Consider the following 27968-nt stretch of genomic DNA (forward strand, 5'->3'; position numbering starts at 1 on the left):
GAATACTGTAAGATGCTTTACTTGTAACAGAGTATATTTATAATGTAGTGTTGCTACTTTGACCTAAATTGGGGTTTGGAGTTGCTGCAACAACACAGGGTTTAAAAATGCTGAAGACGACATTTTACAAATAGGTCACTTTCCATACAGTGGAGTGTAGTTTCCAACTTGTTTCACAGATTAATAACATTACAAATGTTTTTGCCAAATTGTACCCAAACATGAACAAACCAGGAGGTAATAAAGTTGAGGTCATGAGAGCTTTGAGAAGGTAGTCGAAAGTCATGTACAAGTTATGGAATTCAACATCATACCCTTGTTTTTATGTTGCTGCCCAGGCGTTTGAGACCTTGAATATTAAGTCACAAAGACAGACGAACGCACCCGCTTGATGTTAAATTATATTTATTGCAGGTGAAACACACTTCCTACACTCAGTCAGCTCAGATAGGTTCAGAGCTGTGTTTACAGTTTCATGTCAGGACACGGCTGTCCTGTCAGTCAAGATTTAACTCTCTCTCTCTCTCTCTCACACACACACACATTGATTTATTTATTGATTCATAAAGTCATTCAATCTGAAAATGTGATAATCACCGACGCAAGCAGTCTGTCAAACAAGTTAGAGGGCTGGTGAAGTCTGAAAGAAAATATTGTCCAACTGATATCTGATCCAAAAATGTACAACACAATTAAAAGTAACGCTTCCTATGAGCTGGAACCAAAACCCTGAAATACTGAAAGCATATTTTTAATCTAATTATTTCACATCTGCTACAATCAACCTGACCCGGTTCATATTACCGGTCTGAAGATTTTTTTTTTGGGGTGCTGGTTGTGGTTCGACACCCACAGAGAACTTCACGACCGCCTGCTTTCCACAGGAAGCTTGAGGGAGAGTAGCAACGTGTGAGGAGTATCTCTGAAAGGAAAAGGTTCATCTTTTGCATAGATAATGTTCGGAAACTGGCAGTTGGAGCCCTTTCACGGCTTCGGTGAACATGAAACTCTGATGGTAGAGAAAGTCAAAACGGTGTATGACTTAAAAGAAAAAAGTTGACTTAAATTTCTATTGAGCATTGCAGAAAAAAATAACCATCCAATCAGAGGGCTTAAAATTGTGTTTAATGAGTCAATTCTGGGGTAAATGTTTTTTGTTCCTGATTACAACATGTTGGTAGCTTTTTTTATTCCTTCTTCTCTTGTTTTAAAATAATTGTGTCTCTGTTGACTTCATTTCTTGATTATATATATATATATATTATAATATATTATATATATATATTATAAATAATCAATAATGATTTGATTCCTGAAGAGGTGAAACGTATCAAAGATATCGCAAACATTTGGGATAATTCAGGAAAAACAACTTTGTTCCACATGCCTTCAATCATGTGGCTCCTCACACTCAAGTTGTGAAACACTGAACCTTTAAAAGAACATTGGTAATGGGGATAAATACTCCACCCACATTGCTACTATATTGCTACACTGTTGAAGCAAATGGTTTTATATACTCTCTCTCCCTCATATGACACACACACACACACACACACACACACACACACACACACACACGCAAAGTAATCAGAGATCTCCTCTTTGAGTGTCGTGCCACTGCAGTACCGAGATACACAGAGAGGCCTGGACGACCTGAGCTGCTGTCATAGCAGCACCCACGGCACTAATGTCTTCCAGGCTTCAGACACCTGAACCAGGACCGGGCCTTCAGCATTCCACCCTGCACTGGGCTCGGCTAAACACAGCAGGAAACGTCCCATTAAAGCTTATCGTCTCAGCAGGGCTGGACCACACTCACGCACACATAAACACTCTAAACTGAATGAATAGATGTCAAAAATCAAATCAAAGCAATAAATACTAAGCACACAGTGCCGAAACTTAAAACATTTCAACTCAGTTCACCTCTTTTTGACTTTACTAAGTTTTCCCTCTCTTTTTTTCTCTCCACTATATTTACATCCTGTCTTTTCAATCCCGAAACTTTCTTGCTCTCTTCACGGTGCCCCGATCACTTACTCGACCCTCGGAAAAATGCAGAGCGCACACACACGCGCACACACGCGCACGCACACACACACAAACGTGCTACAGTACAAATCAGTAGGTTTCAGATTTCCCCTTAAGCTATGCACAATCAAATGAAAACAAAAGTCAATCCACAGTGACAAGACACACACACAGAATCACAGCTATACATCAGTGGGGACCCAGCGGCCGTTTGGTGTCCAGCATCGTGATTGGTTGACTAGCACTGGAGCTCTAATCCCCGTTGGCTAACGATTAATACAAGAATATATATTTCAATCTCAGCAGGGTCAGTCGTCTTTGGCCGTGATGAAACATCACTCTGCCTGAGGAGAGAGTTACAGAACCGTCAGGTAACTCATCAGAGGGTCAAGGAATAGTAGTTTGTGAAATGCACTTATTTGTTTTCTTGTCGAGTTAGATTGATAATACGAAAAATATGAAGTTGAAGCCAGTTGGCATAGATTAGCATGAAAACTAGAAGCGGAGGGAAAGTGCTAGCCTGGCCTAAAGGCACCTCTCACTCTAGGCCAGACAGGCCGTTTCCCTCATTTCCTGTCTTTATGCTAAGCTAAGCTAACTGGATGCTGGCTGTTGCTTGGTATTTGTTGTTCATACCTGAAAAGGGTATCAATATACACATCTAACTCTTGGCAAGAAAGTTAATAAGCATATTTCGGTTTTCAAAAGCCACATGAAAACACCATCATATAATTTCAATCAAGGTTGTTGTGACAGATTACGATTTGACATTTGTGACTAAATAATTTGAGTTTTTTCATGTTTAATTTTTTCGCTGTGTAAGAACTCAAATAAAACATCCTAAAACTGATCAGCAGGAACACATAACAAGTTCTATTCATTCATTCAGGTTTTCCCGTGACACGATTGCGGCCTCTTTGTTGTTCAGCAGAAACATTTCAAAGTCTACCCTCCGAACAAATCCATCATCTGATTCTAACTAAAGGGATTTGGTTGTGCTGTACAAGAAACTGAGTTTTCATCATGTTGTAAAAAAAATAATAATAATAAAAAGGTTGATTACATTGAATCACTTACTGTTTGGGTTTGTCCTGTGATCATGTTAACCTGCTAAAAGAGAGAAAGAAAGTGTATCAGCAGGTATCAGAGGATAACGCAACGTGAAGCTAAATCAAGTGATACAGGTTTTATGTCAGAAACTGTAACAAGAACCACAGCAGCACTTAGCACATAAAACAGGACTGGACTTGGCAGGTGCTACACAAACGGACTGATTTCGCGAAGAAAGAAGAAACCCCTACTGTGGACCGTCTAACACAGTATTTCATCTTTAAACGTTAAGACTTAACTGTTTGTTGAACGAGGGCCTGAACTGGGTCTGTCTGTCTGTTTGTGGGTTCGGTCTGCAGGTAAGCGTTCTTATAAGCGGTAATCTGGGCTCTGGGAACAGGCCAGGAAGTCATTTCCCTGCTTCAGCTCTGCAGGCGGTCCTCTTGTAAAGAGGAGGGGCTCCATAAAGCAACGGCTAATGAGACGGCATGTTAATGAAGCTTGCTGCAGTGCAGCCGAGAGAGAGCACCTGGGAATGAGTGGAGTCGTGCACGTGGTCGCACGGACACAACAAGACATGCAGGAGAGGACGCAAATACAAATGCCAACCCTTGTGTGTGAGAGAAAAATAAGACTCAGCGCCATTATCTCCGCACAGAAATGTGCAGAAACTAAACACAAGGTGTTATTTAATACAGAATATTTATATATTTAATAAAAAATTAGCTAACTGATGTATTCCACCTGTTATTGTATTATATTCTGATGAATTAATCTTAATATTTCCTGACAGATGGTTTGTAAAATCTGTAATTAAACGTGCTGTTAAAGCAGCTGTTTACATACACAGAGGAACGTCATGTAGAAAGTAGAAAGTACATTTATTCAAGTATTGTACATTTTTTACTCGTACTATATATTTCCAATATATTGTATTTTAAATTCTACTCCAGTTTATGAAATATGGTGCATGATTATAGATTAAAAGTGCTCCAAACCCACAGGTGTTTTCAGTTCGGTGACACCTGCTCATGATTTACACGAGGCCCCGCAATAAGAATGAAGTAATAACTCAACCTGCAGCTAAACTAACAGTGTCAGAAGATAACCTGTGCACACGTTATCTTTCAAGACCTTGGGGGCAACATGAATCAACACTTTGAAAAGTGCCAATCTGCATTTTGGATAATACTTTTTCTTCCTTTACTCAAGAAGCATTTTGAATGCCGGACTTCTAATTTAAACGGAGTTGTTACAAGTTAATTTCACCAGTTCTTACCACTTTTTACATTTAAATGATCAGAAAAACCTTCATAAGGACGCATGGAGCATGGTGGCCCTTAATTTGTATTAATTTGTTGTTTTGATTTATTTATAATGTTTTATTATTATTTAGTGTTAGTTTTGCGTGATTAAGTTAAGTTTTCTTTTTTTTAAACACTCTTTACTAACATCTGGCTATAGATTTTCGAGCAGTTAGTGTGAAGTGTTGTGGAACAAGTAGAGCGAGTCAAGAGGATTAACGGGAGATTAATTCACCTCTGTCTTTCCCATTCAGCAATCTCTCCTCTTCCTCCCGAACATCATCTGGTCATAATAGAGGATAAAAAAAATTAAAAAATTCATTAATTTCATTCATTAAAAGTAATTAGTTTCAAAATTATTATTTGATCTTACCAAGAAAGCCTTAAAAAATGAAACTTCTTGTCGTTCTTGACCACTTTTGTACCCAATACTGACAGCAGCAAACACAATGTTCGTGAAAAAGTGATCGTTGGGAAGCTTCAAAGATGTGAAAAGAGCACCTGCAGGGTTTTATGGAAGTGTGTCTATGCACATATGTACAGTATATGTGTGTGTGCATACCAGAGTGGAGCTCCTTGACCAGTGAAGACACAGTGTTGGTGATGGAGTCAGCTGCTACCAGCAGGTCATTCCTCAGGTTCCTCCTCGGGCCTGGAATGGAGATAATCATCCAATATTGGACGTCACATTACAAAGATTCGATTTACACTAATCGTGTGTTAACAAATCAACTTGAATTCTTCTGAATGACACTGATACCGTCTCACTGTGGCACGACAATACAGCAAGATGGCAAATCACTGTAAAGACTCCTTTCCCTTTTCTTACACTCGACACGTTCTTAAATCGAGAGTGCATCTGTAGCAGAGCCGACGCCATCTAACACACAAACTGCACAGCGTACAACCTTTTAACCCTTTGAAGCAAATGTATGACTTTGATTTGATTTAATATTCCACACCAATGTTCTGATAATGCAATATTCTCGTTAAACATAATAGATCATTGAACTACTTACTCCTGTGAAGTGGTTTGTATTACAGACTGCACGTTATACAGCGCACCATGAACTGTTATTGAAGTGGAACTAATCAGAAACACTGGCTGGAAACTATGGTGTGTTTGTGTTTTGTAGCCGAGTGGAGATTCAATGACTCCATGTGGTTGTCACAGCCGCAGTTAAAGACACAACAATCGTTTTACAGACCAGCATTAAAATCACAATATTTTAAAAAGGGTTAGAGTGAGACCATTTAAACCAGAAATCTATAGTTGATATATTTCAAAGTCTTCATTTACAGGTAATACTTTCAGAAAAGCAGCTCGAAGGAACATTTTTCCAGCTCAAGTGACATCCCCTACTTGTGTGTGTGTGTGTGAGTGTGTGTGTGTGTGTGTGTGTGTGTGTGTGTGTGTGCGTGTGTGTGTGTGCGTGTATATATATATATATATATATATATATATGTATATGTATATGTGGTGGAACAACACGTAAACCTGTTAGATCAGGACTACATCCTACTAGAAATGTCTCCTGTGTGTCTGGAACAGGTAACAATAAAGATAAGTCACCATTGATGGTTTACTTATTGCCTTCGTTAGAGCTCTGAGACTAAATACTACAAGATGTGTATTTCACTTTGTGTTTAAGACCATAAAAACAATAATTACTTTGTGGATATTTTACAGTTCAGTTCCAGACTTGCCTTGGGCGAATGCTTCTTGTACGTCACCACCCACCCCAGCGAGTGAATCCTGGGGAGGGTACATGTGAGCCTGGGGAGATGCAGCGCCGACAGAGCGAACGGTTGGGCTCGGTCGAGAGGGAGAGGCGTGAGAAGAGCCAGCCGCCTGCGCCTGAGAGATGGATTTGTAAGGGTCGTTTCAGTGAATAATTTATGACTTTGAGAAACATCTTGTCATTTCTGTTGCGGCTGACATCACCTCCACACTGTAGTAAAAGCTCTGGTAATCGCTGACATTTATGTCCCGATTGTAAAATTGTAGTTCACTTGTAAAGTTGACTTATTTTGATAGTTCTGCATGGAGTTAGAGATGAATCCTACATTTACAGTGCCGTGAGTAAACTTACTGCCTGTCGCTGCTCCTCATCCTACAGGGCCAAAACATGGGCAGTCGGAAACAAACGGGAAGGAAAAGGATGGAAAAGAAGAAGTCAGATACACTCAGAGCTGGAAAAAGGTGGAATTATTAAAGAGGAAACAACAGAGGGGAAAACAAAGGAGGCTTGTTACTGGGATGACATACACAGGGAGGTGTGAAGAAGAAGAAGAAGAAGAAGAAGAAGAAGAAGAAGAAGAAGAAGAAGAAGAAGAAGAAGAAGAAGAAGAAGAAGAAGAAGAACTTTGCCCTATAATGTGCGACAATAAAAAGGTGTGTACGTGCGGTTGTGCGTCACCTTGAGCAGCTTCATCAGTCCCTCGAGCTGTACCATCAGTTCCCTCCTGCTCTCTTGCAGAGACGACATCCTCTGCTCCAGCTCGTCTTTCCTTTGTCTGCAACACACAACGACCCTCCATTACTGTCAGGAGGACGCAACAAAAGAACCAGAGTTCCAGGAGGCAGAAGACACAGGGGAAAGGAAATAATTTGAGGTTACAAAAGGTGCGTGGTTCAGAAAGGCAATAAATCAGAATACTCTGAGAGAAGACTCGCTGGCCCCAGTTACACTTTTCCTGTCAGACATCATCAAATTTGATTTAGACATTTGCACTCGGCCACATAAACAGCAACCTCCGTTAGCCAAATAAATAAAAAAAACTTAACACACTCCAGTCCAGGGTGCTTGGGTTGGTAGCATGAGTGGGATTAAACAAAGCTGGGAAACGGCTAAATGAGAGACTCCTGTAACTCAAGGACGCTTTCTGAGCACGCGATCGTCCCTGAAACACTCCCAGGAGGAACAGCAGAAGCGAGGGGAGAACCTTGACAGAGGAAAACGCAAATTGTAGATCAATCCCATGGAAACATGGATGTTTGGAGATAGAAGAAACACAACGTCTAAAACCCTGGATATTCTTCTGGGTGATCAGACCCAGTATCGATGAGCTGTGGAAGAGCTAGCTGACCCGGAACATGAGAACCCCGTGAGCCTCCGAGACGGACCACAAGACCGTGAAACCAAACTTTGACATCATGAATTCACGATCAAGTTTGAAGTATGATAACGAGTGTTCAGATGGCAGAAGCAGCAGGGTCGGTCAACATTTACTTGATACTGCCTAACACGCTCTCGTGTAGGCCAAGGCCTTCAAAGTATTCGAAAAGTACAAATTCAATCCAAAATGCATTCAAATTATTAAAAACAGTGAGTTGGCAGCAAAATGAAGCCACGGTTACATTACATTACATTACATTACATGTCATTTAGCTGACGCTTTTATCCAAAGCGACTTACAATAAGTGCATTAAACCATGAGTCCAAACTCAGAACAACAAGAATCAAGCAAGTACAATTTCTTCAATAACATCAAACTACAGAGTACTATCTGTAAGTGCCATTTAAGTGCTACTAAAGTGCTAAACAACAAAGTGCTATCGGTAAGGGACATTTAAGTGCTACTAGAGTGCTACTACAGCTCTACCTTCCCTATTCAAGGTTTAGTCGAAAAAGATGTGTTTTTAGTTTGCGACGGAAGGTGTAGAGACTTTCTGCTGTCCTGATGTCAATGGGGAGCTCGTTCCACCAATGAGGAGCCAGCACAGCAAACAGTCGTGATTTTGTTGAGTGTTTAGCTCGAAGTGAAGGAGCTACGAGCCGATTGGCAGAAGCGAAGTGAACGGGCTGGGGTGTACGGTTTTACCATGTCCTGGATGTGGACCGGACCCGATCTGTTCGCAGCACGGTACGCAAGTACCAATGTGTGTTTAAGAGTCAACATACGAAACTAGCCTCAATCCAATGAGATGTTTACAATCTTTTTTGACAGCATGTGGTCTGGATGTGATATTAAAGCAGGAGCGTTGCTTCGGTCTCCTGCTTGGCTTCCCTTCACATGTTAGGACAAATGAGTAAATAAACAACGAAAGCAAGCGTCTGAGTCATGCAACAGCTCCAGATTTTAGTCATTATAATCCCAAAGTAAAGCTTTAGAAGTGGGACTGACAGAACGTTCCAAATAACCACTCTATCTGTATTAAGGCGTTTTACTGGAGATTGTCTCCATTAATGACGTCTCGTCCTAAATCCGTGCTGAAAGAAAAAGAAAAAGAAAAAGAATGGCATCTGGCGACGAGGTTGCAAATTGCAACCAATTGAATCCCCCTCTGCTCACCCCACCCTTCCTTTTTGGAGAACCACGATGGCCTTCAGGTCACTTAAGGCTCTCTCTACAGACGGTGTTCGGTTTGTCCGCTCTGGGCTACTGTAGAAACATGACGGACACTGTGAACAGGACCCACTTCCTGTGTAGATATAAATGGCTCATTCTAATGTAACACAAATACAATGATTCTTAGTCGCAGGTGATTTATACACGAATGAAAACATAGTTATTAATATGATATTATATATCTGCCAATACACAATGTTGCTTGTAAACTGGGGTTGGTAATCTTGAGAAACTAGTATGAGTTTGCGAGATTATAAAAACTATCAAACTTGCCCCAGTGTTGCCAACTCTTTCCAATGACACTAAATCTAGTTTAATCTTAATCTAAAATTGGCAACACTGACAGCCCGACCCGTCAGGCCTCCCTCTAAAGCCGGGACTGTAATAAACACGTCCAACGATTGGACAGGCATATTACAGTAATGCCACAGCCATCTTTCCTTTTTTTCAGATAATTTATAATTTATATTTATTGATTGCTGTCAGGATGTTCAGACAATTGCAACAAATATAACAATAAATGTGGTGTAAACCTCTTGTTGATACCATGTGGTATGCAACGAGGTGATTTGGCAACGTTGACACCATTGGACAACTCCAGATAGCAATATTACTGATAATGACTCAAATCTACACATTAGATGAATAATTACAGGATCTACTGAAGAGGGAAGGGAGAGTTCATTTCAGGGTACAAAATGAGGATGAGTCGTTACCTTGAATTATGGGTATTAGCTAATGTGTGTCGTTAAGGATGTGTCAGTTTTCACTGCGCATTTAGATAATTTAGTCCAAAGTCATAAAAAGGCTGCATTCATCACAGTATATTCTACTCAAAAAACACGTACAAAAGAAGTAAACAGTACATTGTTGTGATTTGCACAACTTAAAGCCAATAGAGAATGAATGTGGCGCCCCAGAGTGGCCATATCTAAAAAAAGCACGGCAATGCACACTGCTCCCATCAGCATCACTGAGGTGGTCTCATGTGTCAAGTCATAATAAGTTCAGAGATGCTATAATCACATACAAATCCATAAACAGTGGATTCAAAGCTGCTCTGTGTGCCACTATCAGTATCTTTCCATCATCGTTAATGCAACTGTCTCTCTAGCAGGATTGTTATTGCTTTGCATAAAGTCTCCCTCCTCTCCCTTGGAGTTTTTGTTTTTCACCAAAAAAGCAGAAACATGTTGGAAGTGATTGGCTTTTCATAAAAATTCCCCATCTGTCACCACCATCAGCCATAAGGCACTCTCCCTCTGTGCTGCAAAGCAACGCGGCGCTGTGGCGCAGCGATGTAGAACAAAACACAAGGCGGATGAACTTTGATTGTTGATGTTTGAGCATCATTTTTGTTGGCGATACTAATAATACTAATTGTTAAACTGGTATTGTTATACTGGTATGTGTGTGTTTACCTGAGCAGACGTAGCTCGGCCAGCAGAGTCGGGTTGGTGGTGGCCTGGCACGCTGCGTCATGCTCCACACGGAGACGTTTGATCTCCGCCAAGATCTCTCTGGGAAATGAAAAACATACTGGTCAGCTCAGGCTGGGGGCTGCGTCACATGACCAAACAGACTGTGGCAAGACGGGGTAAGAATACACGGCCACACTAATGCTTTTTGCAGATCAAGTGGAGGAATGTTGGATTTGGAGAATATACTTTAAATCTGACAAGCAGTTGCATTTAGGAAACGCATATTTACACATGTACACAATGTACACAATGTAGACATTCAGAAATAAAGGAAACATGCTTAATAGTACTAAATAAGACAATAGCTGATATGTTGCAGCTGATAATACATTCATTCTGAGAACACACTATTTCAAATTGTATTATCATCTGATAGTCAATAAGTGTAGTTGTAAAAAACGCACAAACTTTTAACAAGTCTAACTCAAAATGTTTGCCTTTATTTATTGTGTCGAACGGTAAAACAACACTGATAATTGTGAGCGTTTTCTAAACGTGGGGTCAAACTGGGCCGAGACCTCGATACACACACAAATGTGTATCACAAATACAACTACCCAGTGGCAGGCTGACAGGAGCATGGGTCAAACGACAAAAAAGGAATGAATCAAAATGAATAACTCATCCAATACCTGTTTTTGCATTCCAGCTGAGCAATGAGCTCCCTCTTCTGTTTGTTCACATCAAAGTTGATGCTCCGGTTAGGTATCACCTGAAAAGCATACACAAAACTTAAGTTGCTTGAGCTGGCCGGGTTGATCATTCATTATTTAACAATCAAAAGAAGGTCGAGGGCGACGGAGCGCTGTGTAAATGTAACCTAGAAGTACCCGATTGTGTATTTATAGTATATTCGCAGGTTACTGTGTGCGAGAAAACAAAGTGTTGTTGACTCACTCCCGTGTTGTCAGTCTCTGCCAGGCGGGAGGTGTAGCGGGCGATCAGTTTGTGCTCCTCTTCTTCTCTGCTGGGACTGTCCACACTACTGACACACACACACACACACACACACACACACACACACAGAGCAGGGAAAACAGCAACATAAACATCTTTTTTTTTTACTCTTTCCTAACTTTGAAAGGCTATTTTTCTAACATTAGCATGATCGAGGAATAATGTTTGCAGTGTCAGTCATCAAATGCACTTTTTCTTGAGTTGTCAAACATTCACATACGGAATAAATTTGTCAAAAGACCCCAGTGAGCAACTGTAGATGACAATGGGAGCCTGCAGTATACAGAGCAACACTATACAGTACATTCTGCTCCCTGATCAAACAGCCTTGAACACCAACAAGTGAAATAGGGCCAGTTTGCAGCAATAAAACCAAAAAGGTTTCTTTGTCAAAAAGCATATCAATCTACCTCCAAAACAAACCCAAAAAATCTGATCTCAGGGGCAGATATTTCCTTCAGAAAACAGCTCAATTCAAGCTCTGGTTTAGTAAGAAGTTTCATAATTGTATAACATATGAGTTTAATGTCAGTCATCCATCACTCATCCACCTCACTGGAAAGGCTTTTCCCTGAGGCTTCATGCTCGAGGCTAAGTCCTGCTCACTGACTAATGAGGCTAAAAGGATGCTGACACAGCGATGATGTTCAAGTATCAGGCCGGTTGTCACTATGAAAGAGAACAAACTACACCGGATACACGTTGACTAAGTTATGGTCTTCCTGTACTTCACTCTCACCACGGGCTGCTCTGGAGGCGATTCACATACGCAGCGATCAGAGCGTGTTCCTCGTTCATGCGCCGAGCGGTTGCCAAACTGGATGAGACAAGAAGAAAAAAACATATCTATGGAACATATTCTCAACAACTTTAGATCGCATGTCTCAACATATTTGCCTTCATTTTCAAACAATAAAATGTGATTTCTTGCATGTTTTCGTAATGCTTTTTTCATGAATCAGTACGGTGAAAATATGGTGAAAATGATCCTGTTTCTTTTGGTTTGATAACATAACGTAATGTCTTTGTAAAGTACGGCCTATTAGACGATGGAGTCTTGGACTTATTTCCATCTTTGTCCCTGTTGTCAGTCCTTAAAAGTTTCTTCCAATGGAAAGAGACAAAGTTAGACAGAAACAAAACATTGAAAAATCTGATTTTTTTTTCTTCCATTAAGCACACAGAGGTGGCTTCCACATTTTGTCAATACTTAATGTACGCCCTTCTGCGATTGTATTAATTTTTTTTTAAATGCCATCTGTTAAATTCTCAGTTTACTTTTGGGCTACAAATAACAAATATTTACAAGCAATGTACCAACAGTTTTTCCAATTAATCATTTGCTTTATAAAATGCCAGAAAAGAAGTGAAAAGTAGTGTGACCAAGCAGTGAACACACTGCAATGACCAGAAACAGCACATTTTCTTTGATTCAAATGTCTCAATTTATCAGAGGAATAGTCCAAAACATAGAAATTACTATCACATAAAATAAAGAAAACTAGCAAATCCACACAATTTAAAAAACTCATCTTGTAATTAATTGCGGCATAAGACGCCTACATTTAATTTTCGCCAACTGATGTAAAGTTTGCGCTGAGACAATAGTCCTTTAGAAGGAACAAAGGAACCAAGCAAGCTATTAAAAACAAATGTGCGCTGACTGAGGCAAGTCTTTACCCATTTAACCTGCAGCTTTAAACTCCAGAATATGTGCAAACTTCTAATAAAAGAAAAATATAACAATCCTCTAAACTGGGGGTTTTCTACTCTTCCTGGCAGATTTTACCTTTTGGAGGACTCGGGCACTGATGTGGACAGCAACATGGCGTCACTGGTGTTTCCAATGGGGCGAGCGGGGCTACATACACACACACACACACACAAACACACACACACATGTATCAGACCCATATTACCAACAGTGTAAACACAGAGTAATGATAAAAACATTGAATCATTAAAACACAAAGTCCTGCCCGTCAGAAAACCCCAATTCTTGCACTCACACACTCTCACGTGCTTTTGAGTGCAGTCATGCAATAGTGAATTGAACTAGTCTGAGCAAACACAGACAGGGCAAATATCACCAGAGGGAGAGAGAGAGAATGCAGACCCCCCCCCAACCAAAAAAAACCAGAGCTACGATAGAAATGATAGAAATTCAGATGAATTAAAGCTTGTGAGCGTTAGAAACCCGACGCAGCAACATTAGAATAAACATACTCACTCTGTGCTAAGTGCAGTCTCTGCCTGTTGGCCTGTTTAGGTGCCCAGTGCTCAGATGTCTGTAATGAACCAGTCTGCCGATGTTTGGAAAATCAAACAATGTGGATCCACCGCAAAGGGCGGAGCAACCACAGTGGTTCGCTATAGAGGTGGGACTTTTGTGTTATCTGAAGGTTTTGTGTACATGCAACTGCCAAGGTGATAACAAACCTAAATGTTATTTTAGGCCGAATTTTTTTTTAGAGGTAAGTGTAACACTAACATGTTATATATTGTCATAACTGACAATTAATGGAAATAATTCATTTTAATTGTGTATAGTATTTCAGAGGAAAGTCAATATCATCCAAAAAGTGTGTTATCCTGGGACAGGGATGTCGTATGTGTACAGATTGTAAAGCCCTCTGAAGCAAATTCGTAATTTGTGATATTGGGCTATACAAAATAAAATAAACTGAATTGAATTATTAATGATTCCAGGAACATGGTTAATTATAATTAACCAAATAAGTTACAAAGATTTCTCCTGACTTTAGAAATACCATGTGACAAGGTTTCTTTCCCTGTTGTTGATCCAACAGTGCCGTAAGTAACCTTTGTTCCACAGCGCCCCATGTGGCCGTAAGTGGTATTTACAGGACAAAGGCACATTGCTTTCACTAAAATCCCGAAAGATTTTCAGGATCATAAGCAGGAAACCACAAGCATATATATTTGAGTGAGGAACAATGTGTTTTTTTGTTCCGCTTTCATGCTCTACTTTGTTGAAATGATTCTTCATTCAATCGGCAAAAAAACTCACTCAAAAAATCTACATTGGATTCAATATTTTGCAGTTCCACTTGTTGTCTTTTTGTTTATACACAGTACATTTTACTTGTACGCCCTCTGGTGTTTCAGAGAATAGTTCAACGAACAGCACGTTAAGAGGTCTTACACTATGTTGGAGAGGTTGAGGGTCCTCTCAGGTTCCTCTGGGTAAATAGGGTGAGGGGGCTCTCTGGACGACACACAGCCCAGAGTCCTGCTCAGGGCTCGGCCAAGCTTGGTCGCCGACGACTTCTACACAAACACACACGTAAACGCAGACACACAAATATCAGAACAATAATCACAAGCTGTGTGACTTCGTATGGTTGTTCCACAGCAGTGTTAACTACTTTAAAGAGCAGGAGGAACGCCATGGATCAAACAGATCTGAAGGTTTGAAGGATTGTTGAGTGCTACATGCTATTCTAATTGTTGTCTGGTACAGTGCTACATTTTCTTTGACTTATTATTGACTTAGTTTGATCAAGATACAGCAGCCTTTCCTTGTTTGTCCCTCTCCAGGAAAACCTACAAGATATTATATTATTTTGTATGGGTTTTCATAGCAATTTATCAGCCATATACTTAATCCATGTTGTATCCGGGGAGGAGGAATTGTTTATGACACACTTAGTTTTCATGCCGCAAACCTCATCGAAATATGCAGTAGAGACGATGTAACTATATATTTTTTAGCGTTAAGCGTGGTGAAGTGAAACAGATAAGATGACCAAATAGCCCCAAACTGAAGGCTGCTGTAAATGATATGCATAGTCTGCTGAGGATTATTAGGATGAGGGTCCTGTGAATCTGTTAGACTGGCACGAGGAGATTTATCCTTGAAACATCAAGATGATAAATGATGCTGAGCCCAGGTAATGAATAATTCAACAAGTATGTTTCCATGTATTAATACATCAGTTCCTTTTTGAAAACATGTTCACCTTGAACCTAGTTTTTGGAATATTACTACAATGTTATGACATTGAGGCATTTCAGATTTTTGGACATAAATACATTACAATGAGTAAAAAAGCAAACAATAATTGCGTTGAAATAGACCTGTCTGGAGTTATCAAGGAATATTCGCAGGTTTTAACTTTGTTGTGATGATCTGTTGTGTGATCTGTCAGCTCTACACACACATACACACACACACACACACACACACACACACACACACACACACACACACACATACACACACACACACACACACACACACACACACACACACACACACACACACATACAGTGCCCCCTGGCGTGATGAATGAGTAATCACACAGTGACTCACCCAGGACGAGTGCTCCTTCATCTGATGCTGGTTGCTATGAGAGCCACTGGCGTTGCCGCGCCAGAAGCAGTTCTGGCAGAGCTGGTAACCACGGCAACGGAGGCAGCGATAGCGGAACCCCGTCATTGCGTTGCCACGACAGTAGGAGCATGACACAGGATGGTAGACTGAGTGATAGGGGACAAGCAGTATCCGTCAAAGATCATTTAAATTTAACTTATATGTGTGTGTGTGTGTGTGTGTGTGTGTGTGTGTGTGTGTGTGTGTGTGTGTGTGTGTGTGTGTTTGAGTGTGTGTACCATGCTCCACGTTGGCCATGCGGTGCATGAGAGGGAGCCAGACAAGACACTGAGGAGGGTCAGCTACAATGTCCAGGAACATGTTGAGCATCACCCTCTTCTACAACAACAATCATTTACAAAAGAAAAAACTCATCAGCAACATAGAATATTACATCAAATTATAATGCTGTATGGAGAGGTTTACTCCAATATTGTTATTACTGAAATAAATGTATATAATAAAGGACTGATGAATGAGCACCTGTTGTGGGAAGCATGAGCGTGCTAAGGTGTGTGTGTAGCCAAAGGACGGTCCTTCATGTGCAGCAGTTGGCAGCTTGAGAGCCTCCCTCAGAAAATCATCAAACTTGGACTGTACCAGCACGCCGCTGGAGTTAGATACCTGAGAAAACACATCTACAAACATACACACAAATAAAGTTTTGTATAGCATGCGTTACATTGTATTAATTTCCTGAAGACAACCACAACGACCTCAACCATGACTGCGTTTTATAAGTGACAATTAATAACCAAAAATGAACTCTTAACCTACATTCTATTTGTTGACCTTGTGTGGACAAGCTTTTGGCCCAGAGATTGGAGGCAAATCTACATAATAGTACTTTATTTTGATTTGTTTTACATATTCCTGTTACCACAACATGATTAATGCAAGAGCAGGTAGTTTACCATAAGCAAGCTGTACCCTTGACCCGACATTGACGGTGGCACGAATGTACCAAACATGCTGAAATACCAACTGAAAGATTGAGATTGTAAATAGTCCAAATTAGACATTAATGCCGTCAAACTAATTAAGTAAAACATTGTATTTAATGTTGATTGAAGTGCACTGTCTGTAATATGAATAAATAAAAATAATACTAGCTCTATACTCTTGCTCCTGTTGACCTGTCATGAACACTATTTCTATACATGTGTTTACACCAGCTGGCAACCTCCTGTTCTGTAAAGTGAAGCCAATGCAGAAGTGTCTTTAATTTGCATTCTTTCTTATAACCATAAGGGGGCGATGCCCCTGTTTGAAAAAAGAGGTCCGATTGTATAAAAGTCTATGAGACAATGACCCTACTTTTTACTTGATTTATTACCAGTTTATTATCAGTAAACATTGTACACGCGAGTTTATGGTCTCAGTCGCTTCTTCAAGTTTCAATCAAGTCTTCTTCAATACAGCATGATGTTCATTTTGGAAATTATGGTCCCAACTCAAAGGCTTCAAAACTTTAGTCCACAAACCAAAAGGGTGGCGTCATGGTGATTATGTCCACTTCCTGCAACAGTTTATGATTTATAACCAAAGTATTTATAGGAATTCTAGGAAATCCAAGATAACAGATCGGCAACAGATTCCATGTTATTCGTAATGGTGTCGTTTGGTACTCACAGCGCAGTTTATCCACCAGTTTCCCTCCACACAGTGTGGCCAGCATCGCCTTCACAGACAGCACCGTCAGACGGCTGTCAGGCTCACTGAAACAAACGCGTATGACACTACAGTTCAGCATATGTCACCATCACTTGTATATGAAACCACATGCGACATGATCGCATGCATCATCACGTTTACTTCTTAAGACAGATTTCTCTGTAGCTACCTGTCAATGGCGGCCAGTAAGAATTCGACCAACAGGGCGGCGCTCTCTCGCGGGTCGATGGTGTGTGTGGTGGGCAGGCGCTTGCTGAGCTGGTTGAACAGGGCGGACACCAAGTTCTCAAGTCTGGTCACGGAGATGCCTGCGTTCAGCTCCACCGCGTTCAGACCGGCGTCCCGCACCGCCTCAATCACATTGTATATATCGATCAGATGCACTGGAATGAGAGTCGGTGAAATAGTCACACATAGTGATTGTGACATCATTCTACTAGTGTAAATAAAAAAGGGACAAGATATGTGTCACATAGAAAAGCTTGTATATTAAAACATTACATTATTTATTAAAATGACACTAGGGAGCATGGGTGATGCTGAAGGAGACCATGGATGACTTACAGTTGCATCTCTTCTGTATGAATCTGAGCTTGCAGGCTGTCCGATATGTGGAGAGACAAATGGCATCCAAGTTCTGCTCCCCTGTGACAAAGAGAAGGAGACTTTGTTCAAGCTTGGTAGGATTATACGGGGGAAAATCCAAAATGTTACTGCTGAATGATGGGGATGGACATTTGAAAATAGTGGAGACAAAATAATGAAGGAAAGGAAAATCCACCTTGGGTCCCTTGCAGAGGCTTATATTAGGGGTCAAAGGTTACTCACCAAGCTCTACAAGGATCTGTCTCCGCTCTGCTTCTACTGTTGCTGGAGTCCCCCCCCCTCTGTCTCTCTGCCCCCCCTCCTCCATCACCATCCTGCACAAAACAGCAACAAAGGCATTGAAAAACCATGTGAACCATCCGGCCCCTTGTAGAGAGTTAACTTTAACCCCGTTTTCATCTGCAGTCCCATAAAGACTGCAAACGCCAACAAGAAATCAATGTTTATTGAAATGTTTCTGGTGGATTTGATTTGCTCAACATGTTAAAAAGTAACTTATAGTTCAGATAAACCTTAGACAGGAACCCCATAAGAGACTTACACTGTTTAACTGCAACACACAGCACTACTGCATGCATACCGACACACCCATCCGCACACACAAACTAGAGGCAGCGGGTCAGAGTCAAATTCAGGGCCATCAGAGGATGAGTCAAGTTCTTGGTAAATAAACATATTGAGAGCAGCTGAGGAAATCTGATCCACAGCCTGGCATTTAGATTACTTAACAAGGGTACAGAGATAAAGAGGGGGAGGAGGACTGTAAGAGAGAGAAAGAAAAGGACCAGCCAAGTCCCCACGGACTGAGCCTACTGACAGACTGTTCTTTTTTTTTTAAGAACGAAAGAAAGTTAGCTGTCAACCACTGCTGTCAGTTGACACAGAAAACACCAGAGGACATCAGTCGCCATGGTAACAGTCATACTTCACCACAAAACTGAAACACGCAGAGACACACACAAATATTTGCATTCCTTGTATAAATGTGGTGACAATCCAACCCCCAACACACACACACACACGAACAAACACACACACACACACACACACACACACTTTAGAAAACTGGCACTTGCACACACGCACACATTCCAGAGAGGATTTGAAAGCTTCCCAGGAGACTTCATGCTTCATCAAAACAAAAGAAGGATTCCTCCTTTCAGTCACTTTCTCACTCACGCTCACACACTCTCACAATCACACACACACACACACACACACACAGCCGCTTCACTCTAAAGGCTGCTCATACTAGCTAGTCGAGTGTAACCTTTTTTCTACTGACCCAAATGTGCTCTCTTGACAACTTACAGGAGCCGTCATGCCACTCCTTCAAAGTGCCCTTGAGTAAGACTCTAGAAACACACTAGTCTATGTCTTTGTTACCCAACAGTAAGTCCCACCTCGACCCGCTAGCAATAATATCAAACATATTTTACAACAACTGTAATCCACAGGTCCATCGGGACTTTGTTCAAAGGTTGTGGGAACACGCTTACTGGCTTTCTGATGGACAGTTAGATGACAGAGAGCGGATACGTTTCCCAAAACGCTGAACAAATCCTTTAAAAAAGGACAGCTGGCAATAAAGGAAGTCAGCTGAACAGGAGGACGCATGCGAGTCAACGAAAAGTTTGTTCATTACAAATTATAAATCACAGAAGAGCGGTTTGGATTACACGAGCCAAAATAAATCTCCCCGGTTCACCAGTTACCACACTGGACTCGCGGGGTGAGTTATTTGTTATTTCCAGCCTGGCCTTCGTGATAACTACACCATGTCTGTCTGTCTGTCTGTCTGTCTGTCTGTCTGTCTGTTGGTGTATAGTTGACATGGAGGAACATTTGGTCTGTGAGCTGAGCTTTCTATTTTAACTCTGAAAGCGTTAAATCATCTTAGATATAATTATCCTTCCCGCAATTACCCCCCAGCTTTGTCAGAGTGCCAGGAACAGCTCGGCTGATGTTTCCTAATCACTGGGTCGAAGTACAAAGTTTGGTCACATGGGCTGGATCAAAACTTTTTTTTTAGAAAGTGACGTCCAAATCAAATCCAGGTCCCTGCTTCAATAATGAACAGTACACCAGTAGCAACCTGACCAAAACTCACTCAAAACAATAAAATAGATGTGTAGATAAACATACAACGTCATACTGTGGCAGTTCTCGATTTTAAACGTCCTCCCAACTTGCTTTTTCTGATAACCTGATAACCAACATACATCATGATAATGAAGGTGATCAGGAAACCAACAGCATGATGTGTGACGCTCTGTCCTTTTGTTAAAAGGATAAAGTCAAATTTATGGAAAATACTTCCAAGCCACAGAAAGTCAACGTGGCTCCCATTTCTCATCAAACTTTAGCATCAGAGGATGATGAAAGAAAAGACTTAAGGAAAGGTTAAAGTCTTCTCTCTAGCAGCTCAGCTATAGAGAGTAAAGTATAGACGGGGAGAAAGAGAGAGAAGGATAAGGAGGTGGAGAGGTATATATATACAGCTGACTGCACATGTGTTGCTTTTCTGCGTTTGTGTAGGTGGTGGTGCACACTGCTGTTGCACCATGGTGTTTTATTATGGGTGACATTTGCTGAGCTTTACGGAAACAAACACACAAACAGCACGCGCTTCCCTGAACACACACACAGCGGACGCACTCTCCGTCTTCCACTAACTTCTGGCGTAAGATAGGGTTCAGAAAACATAGCTGAATGCTTAAATGTTCTCCTAATAGGCTGTCTGTGTGTGTGTGTGTGTGTGTGTGTGTGTGTGTGTGTGTGTGTGTGTGGGTGTGTGTGTGTGTGTGTGTGTGTGTGTGTGGTCATACCTCTCTGTGTCAGGGGGTCACACGGGACAGAGGAGCCTCAATAAGGGACGTCTAGCAGAGACACACAGAGAGAAGAGAAAGACAATTTGAAAAGTCTTTTCAGTCTGTAGACAATAATGTCAAAGGCTCTTTGGGGACAACAGAGGACACACACTAAACCCAACCAACTCTCCTACACCTCGATACACTCAGTAGACCTGTGCACATGTTGCCAAAATGGTCTTATTATTATGTTATAAATAAATGAAATCAGGTCATCTGTAGTCACAGCTGATACGATGAAGGATCCTTAAAACAGCTGAACATCCTTTATAAACGCATTTTTATCGGTTATGTTGAGTCAATTACTCATTTTATGACTGGTGCATGACAGGTTCTTCTGATTTAAAAAAGGACCTTTACTGGTAGTATATAACTCTCTCTCTTTCTTAAAACTAGGTCATCAGATTGCCACATAGCACAAAGTGCTCACTGTACTGATGCTACAGTCACACTCGTCAATTCATACTACTGCTTAACACGTCATCAAGGTTATTTTAATTGTAAAGTCAGTGAAAATCAAGTTCTTCTTCTTGACACACGCTCTGAATATATTCTTGTTAAGCTGGAAACAAGTTATGAAAAATACGCTGAACAGCAGCAACAAAACATTCCCGAAACAAAATATAATACATTTCCAGACTGACACTTTACCAGAAGAACATGATTTTCCTGTTGTCGTCTGGTTACTCACCACAAATGCAACACGTGATCCTAATCATCACACCGAGAGCTATAAACCTGCCACTAATGTGACCTACTGTATTATCTCAGCGGGTCCCCCGGTATCACGCTTGTTGGGTAAACGTGGTTGATGATTCAGACGTATGGGTGGAGAATTTCACTACTTTCAATGACCTAAATGTGTGTGTGTAAGCAGTTTGGCTTATTTTGTTGAATGAATGATGAAAATATTGTTTTAAGTTATACAAATAAATAGTAGTTTGGTTTCTGTACAGAAAATGAAGTGTCACATTTGCATTAAATATGTGTCTACGGTGCCGTCGTACAAAAGTAAGGCTGAGACGATGAGGCTGAAAGTCGATTAATCCACTAGTTAACTGACAGACAATTGATCTCTATCTCTATTGTGACACCCACCCTCCTTGTCATTTATCAACCACAATCTGATTAAGGTTTTTCAGTTGTGAAGATTTGGTGCTTGAAGATGTCACTTTGGGCTCAGGGAAATCTTATTGTCACTGTTATTTCATAGTTTAAACTCTTAAGGATCCTATTGACCCAAATGACCTGGAAAAATACTGCACATGCATACATTGTCAAGTAATCATGCATGACTGACTGTCTGATGTTGAGTCTCATCAACATTTACTATCGTCTGGCCACAGTCGCATCAATGCAGACCCACACACAAACACACAAACACACAAACACGTTTTGCTGGACCGAAGACACGATACGGCAAGGACACTGATTGGGCGTCAGGCAGGCGAGGTGGTATGAATGAGGGATAAGAGGGTGTTTACCACCCGCTGCACACCACACACACACACACACACACACACACACACACACACACTCACACACACACACTCACACACACTCACACACACACACACACACACACACACACACACACTCACACACACACGCACACACTCACACACACACGCCATGCATGCCACATGACCACATTACCACTTGCAGCTGCTCGTTATTCTCACCGTCTGCCGTGACAGGACCAGTGTGTGTGTGTGTGTGTGTGTGTGTGTGTGTTATACATGATATTTATATATATATACAGTATGCTGCAACTTTAGACATTGACGTTGCTGAAATACCCACAAGCTCCATTTATCCTCCTAACAACACTTTACTGTAACACATAACACAGACGAGGACGGTTGGCCGGACCCACAAATAAAGCTCCACAGCAGCTTTCTAAATTATCTTTTTAAACGCTATGGTTTCCAGAAATCGAGAAACTTGGAAGTTTGGGCATTTCGAAGAGTTAACAGGTTGGTCTCAAAGGCCATGAAACATTTTACATAATGGAAGGTGTGAAACAAAAAGCAGACACTCTATGGATTTGAGCAGAAGTCCATGTTGCTATTTTACCATGCGATCTGAGAGAGTATGATGGGATATGAGATAACAGCCTGGTATGGTAACTTGTCTGGACAGCTGAAATCACAGATTGCTCGTCTGGTACAGAAAATGCGTTGAAAATTATGAGGGTTAAAATATACTCGTCCTTCCGAACAATCAATCAGAGGTTTATTATCATACAGGCACAGAAAATAGTGTCCGATCCAACTCGTATGGTCTGCCCAGAGTTCCAGCTCTCGCCCACGGGTAGAAGAGTCCCTCAGACAAACATTCAATCATGCCTTTGTCCGTTAAGATTCTGAACCAGCAGGTAATGTAATGTGTGTAATATGTCGCCATTGTCAGGAGGGGTGTGTGTACAAACTGTTACACGTTGTATGTTTGTATTGACATTAAAAAATACATCTCAATTTATGGAGATTAATTGTTTAGTGTATGCAATGTCAGATCCATCATTGTCACTCCATATGACTTCAACGTTCAACTGCATCCATTACGAGCTGGTCGAACCGAAAGCAAAATGCCTCTCCCTGCTTATCCGATCTCCCACATCTGACCTTTGGCCCCTGTGCTGCCAGGAGACAGCCCGACTGACCCCGGCATGACCCCGGCATTGTCACCATGCAGGTAAAAACAGAAGCAATACATCTCTGGTTACGGGTTAAAGACGGTAAGCTAGCATGTCACGGTGTTCGGAGGGCTGGAGGAAGTCAGAAGTTACAGCATGGCTAATCATACTCTGGCACCCACACATTCTTGGTAGCGATTATTACCATTTATCACAAAAAAGGATGTAAAATCTTTTTAAACCACTTTGAAATGATTTTGTCCTGGAAAAGCTTTTCAAACCTGTGTAACCATTTTTCTTACTGGCCTTCATGGATTGTATGTCATCGTCTCACCAGGACCTGAAGCAACACGCCCCACCAGCGCAGACCCTTGTATTGTTTTACCGTAGCACAGTGCGGTTTTAACTAAAGTGCCAACTTTTGTGAACATAGCATGTCTGTCTTATTACCAGATTCCTCTTACGTCCACAAGTATTAAACACAAACCCTCAACCTGTGGCTGGACCCAAAGCAGACTGCATCGGAAACCTGCACAGAACTGACTTTTAGGTGGGGAGGGAAGTCTGCCGAGTGAGTGTAAGGCGGCCATGCCAACTGCAAAGAAAGAAAGCATGAAATAAAGAGAGAAAAGGGTAATGCATACAGAAAGATACATGAAGAAGATATGAAGAGGAAACGGAGAGCGAGATCAAGATGTACTAAGAAGCCGGAAGGAAACAGACATGGTGAAGTGAAAGTTGTGTCTACCAACCGTCTTCAACAAACCAGAGTGCATAACAGAGTAGAAAAGTGTGATTTTTCGACGTTGAACTTGCAGCCTGACAGACCTGAAAGACTCCACAACATGTGCAACCAGCTTGTAAGTTTAAATTAAAGATGTCTGGGCTTGAAAGGCATAAGAGATCTCTATTTATTTAGCCACATTTTTGCTGCTATTTTGCAAGCAATCAGAGGTATCACACACAGAGCCAACAATAAACGAGCAGAGAGCTCCGAGGTCCATCCAATTGCTCCTACGTGCAAAATGAGGAATACTTAATTTCACTATAATTTAACTCTCGAGAAATTATACAAACCAGAGGATAGATAGGAATGACTGTTCTGCTAATAATAGGTTTCACCCCCACCGCTATTATCTCCCCACCCACGGTAGAGACAGTATCCGCATTACTGTAAATCAACTAAACAACTCAAATCTTTCCATGTGGAGACACCGAGATGAAACGTGATGAAGTTAAAAGCTGGTGGTAAGAGACCATCGAGTATTATCTTCAGGTACATTTATATAAAATACTAAGCGCGTGGAGAACTTGTTTGGGGAATATATATTTATAAACTCAAGTTGTTATGTAGACAGGGTGGTGGGTGCCAGGGAAAGTTGGAAGGCTAACTTGTTTTGCTCTCTCGCTGTGCCCAGTTAAAGATCTAAACCAGTCGCCCCCTGCTCAATTAAAGTACACAATAAGCATCTCCGGGGGGAAAGTGAAGAGCCTCAGGGGACAGTTTGGGAGACAGCCCATCTGTTACTGCCATCCCTCTCCGTTTGGTTTCCTCCACGGGGAGCAACAGTTTGGAAAGGTCTGCAACCCGACTGGATACACACACAGTTTTGGTCATGGGTTTGGATTTTTACACTATATGTGTTTCTGTCACAGCCTAAAATTGGACTGTTCAGGACCTGTAGCTCTATCTGCTGATGACACAAAGACATACATAAAGAGCGGCATAACTGTTCAAATTGCTATTGCTGAAAGAGTAAGTAACCATATTGGGGAGAAGGAGCTGTCATATTCTGCTAGACACCAAAAATGCTTCGGCCGTCTCCGATAACACCCCTTTGGCAAGTTGTGGTGTGACAAATCATTTCATTTGACCCAACAGGTCAGTTGGACACAAACGAAGTATTACGTTTTGATCCACAACGCCGGTGTGTTTTGCCAATAAGCCAGCGAGGGTAAAATTGCCAGATTTAATAATGGAATAACGTTCCTTCCATAGGAAACGGCGCGAGTGAAGTTACATTCAAGTCAAACACCAAGCAGTGTGGTTTGATTTGAAAAGTGGGCACGACTTTGGTCCACTACGACACTCAGTCGACGCAATAAACAGTTATACAATGTTTTATTAAACACACAATATTCCAAAGGTCTTCGGTGGACGCTTTGAGCTGCCGTGCATGTTCACAAAGACCGCAGTCACAGCTCGTTATGGTTCTGCCTGACGTTACTTCTGGGAAGCTGTGTGACATCTGAGCGGCCATGTTGCAGAAAAAAAAAGTTTGAACTCCCCGTTCACCTTGTTCCTGCGAATGAATGTGAAGTGCCCAGACTCGGCTGAATGTGCCCATTTAAAAGTCACACTCGTATCAACTTCAACCTGAAAAACGTGCGTCCGAGCGACTCGCGCGACAGCCCGTAGCGGACCGTGGAACCGGGGGGTGTACTCACCGGGACTATTTTCGGCAGGTATTTCGTGTCCAAATACCAACATCAACAGTGAAGCGTGTTGTACCGACTTAAACCCGCTTTCTTCTCTCTTGAAATGCCCACTTCCTCTTCTCGCCGTACGCTCCGGTCTCCCTCTTTTCTGATTTAAATAATATCGCCCCGGTCCCGTTATTTATTTCCGTAGCCGACCATGTTTCACACCCTCCGTTCTCAGTGCTGCTGCTGTGATGAAGTGTACTATTTTTGAAAGTAAGTCACTCCTCTCCTGGCTGCGTCCAGCCCCTCCTCCCCGGTGACAGAGAGCGGTGTGTGTGAGCCGCTGACACACACAACCGACTAATTACCGGTACTGACTTCACGTATACAGTAGTAATAACGGGTGAATAGGATCTCATAGAGACTCGCTTATGTTTCTCTCCTAACAAGATTCCGTTTAATTCGGTTACATAGTTTTACGACTTCAAACGTCCATGAATGAATAATAGGCTTTTGGCAATTTAATGCTAGTTTGGTATAAAGACACGCACACACACACACGCACACACACGCACGCACACACAGATACACACGCCCACACACACGCACACACACTCACACACGCACACACTCATTCACACACACGCACACACAAACACACACACACACACACACACACACACATACTTACACACACACACTTGTACTTTATTTACCTATAACAAAATATAGTGTTGAAAGTACTGTACTTAAGTACAATGTTAAGGTACTTGTACTTTACTCATTTTCTGCTTTTACTTCTACTCTCAAAAGGCTACAATTCAGAGGGAAATACATCCAGCACAATTACTTGATAACTTTAGTTACAGTTATTATTTTGTAGATTCAGATTAATAATAAAAAATAAAAAATAAAAATACATTCTGACCTTATATTATCATACATATAAGACTGTATCGATCCCTTGGTGAAATTCACAAGACACCCGGCAGTATACAAAGGCTTGTTAAATACCTTTAGTTACAGGAAAGCAACATCAACAACCCAAAAGTGATGCACGCATAAATACATCACTTAACTCAATAATGTAACATGAAGTATATTTTTCTGAAATGGGCTATTCGGCATACTTAATTTTACTTTTTGTATTTTCATGCTAATACTTTTACTTCAGGAAAAAAGTTTGAATGCTGACTTTTACTAACAGAGTATTTTTACACTGTGTTGCTCTATTTTTACTTCTGTACACCATTTGAGTACTTTTTCCTCTAATTATCTGTTTGGGGGCCCTTGGGCATCACATTTGATGTTCAGCCCCGATGGTTGTATTAATTGTTTTGCTGATGTGTATAAAGATATAAATCTAGTAAAGTAAAGCCTTTGAGATGTAGTGAAGTATTAATAAAAAGCATAAAAGGGAAATTCTTGAGTGAAGTAAAAACACCACTGAATTGCACTAATGTAACTTAAGTAAATGTACTTACATTCTGCGAATGCTGAGTCAAATGTTTTTTGTCACCCTGTTATTCCTAAAGTAAAGTATTAGTTACCTATTGCACTCTATTCCTAAAGAGAGAGGCTCTAACAGTATTGCCAACATGTCAGTCAACGTCTGTCTCAATTTCTCTCTGTATTGTATTTGACCAACCTTCATTCTCCAGAGGTTGTGAAATTCACCAGCCCTGTGCGATTGAACCACACACAGCGCTGGACTCCGCAGCGTTTCTGGCAATACAATGAATATGAAACGTTAACCATCATGTATGGCTTCCTAAATTGGACATTAATTGTCTCAACGGTTTCCCAAACAGAATAGGTGACAACCTTGAACCTAAAGCTACTCATCACAGTGAGATATACTATAAGACTACAACAGAAAAAGAGCATTATTCAACATATGGGAAGCTCGAGGAAGCCTTGATATCTAAAAGAGGAAGAGGCAGAAAAATATCTTGTGCAATTCATTCGTTGCACGAGAGGAACTATAGAAATATCAGGGAGAGAACTAACTATCAGAAATGTCCTGTGACAAAAATGGTTTGCCTTCAAGTCTGTCTGTGTACAAATATGTTCAGTACATGGTCATTTCTTAAGTTGAATTAACGTGCTGTACATTTTACACACTCCGGACACTATTGGATCTACATCTATTAACATATTAATGAATAATCATATAATCAAAAA

The 27968-nt window shown here is 41.2% G+C and overlaps 1 protein-coding gene across 5 annotated transcripts; it reads right to left on the reverse strand.

The window, feature by feature from the left end:
• Window positions 1-388: 388 nt before the first annotated feature.
• Window positions 389-27643, reverse strand: dtnba (dystrobrevin, beta a). 5 transcript variants are annotated; one of them, XM_034528409.1, is made up of 21 exons: window positions 27433-27643; window positions 20684-20734; window positions 18078-18169; window positions 17814-17894; window positions 17419-17632; window positions 17208-17293; window positions 16059-16213; window positions 15815-15914; window positions 15516-15682; window positions 14346-14470; window positions 12969-13040; window positions 11919-11996; window positions 11120-11207; window positions 10855-10934; window positions 10163-10261; window positions 6809-6905; window positions 6096-6246; window positions 4951-5040; window positions 4624-4671; window positions 3112-3144; window positions 389-2378 (listed from the first exon to the last, which is right to left on the reverse strand). In XM_034528409.1, the coding sequence occupies exons 3-20, from the start codon at window positions 18166-18168 to the stop codon at window positions 3137-3139; spliced, it is 1830 nt and encodes a 609-aa protein (XP_034384300.1). In that variant the 5' UTR covers window position 18169; window positions 20684-20734; window positions 27433-27643; the 3' UTR covers window positions 389-2378; window positions 3112-3136. The 5 variants fall into 5 exon arrangements, with proteins under 5 accessions (XP_034384300.1, XP_034384299.1, XP_034384301.1 ...); XM_034528408.1 differs by lacking the exon at window positions 27433-27643 and adding an exon at window positions 27269-27424; XM_034528410.1 differs by lacking the exon at window positions 27433-27643 and adding an exon at window positions 25809-26289 and having other exon boundaries at window positions 11120-11204.
• Between the last annotated feature and the right edge of the window lie 325 nt (window positions 27644-27968).

Source organism: Cyclopterus lumpus, chromosome 24, assembly GCF_009769545.1.
Source record: "Cyclopterus lumpus isolate fCycLum1 chromosome 24, fCycLum1.pri, whole genome shotgun sequence".
NCBI lineage: Eukaryota > Metazoa > Chordata > Actinopteri > Perciformes > Cyclopteridae > Cyclopterus > Cyclopterus lumpus.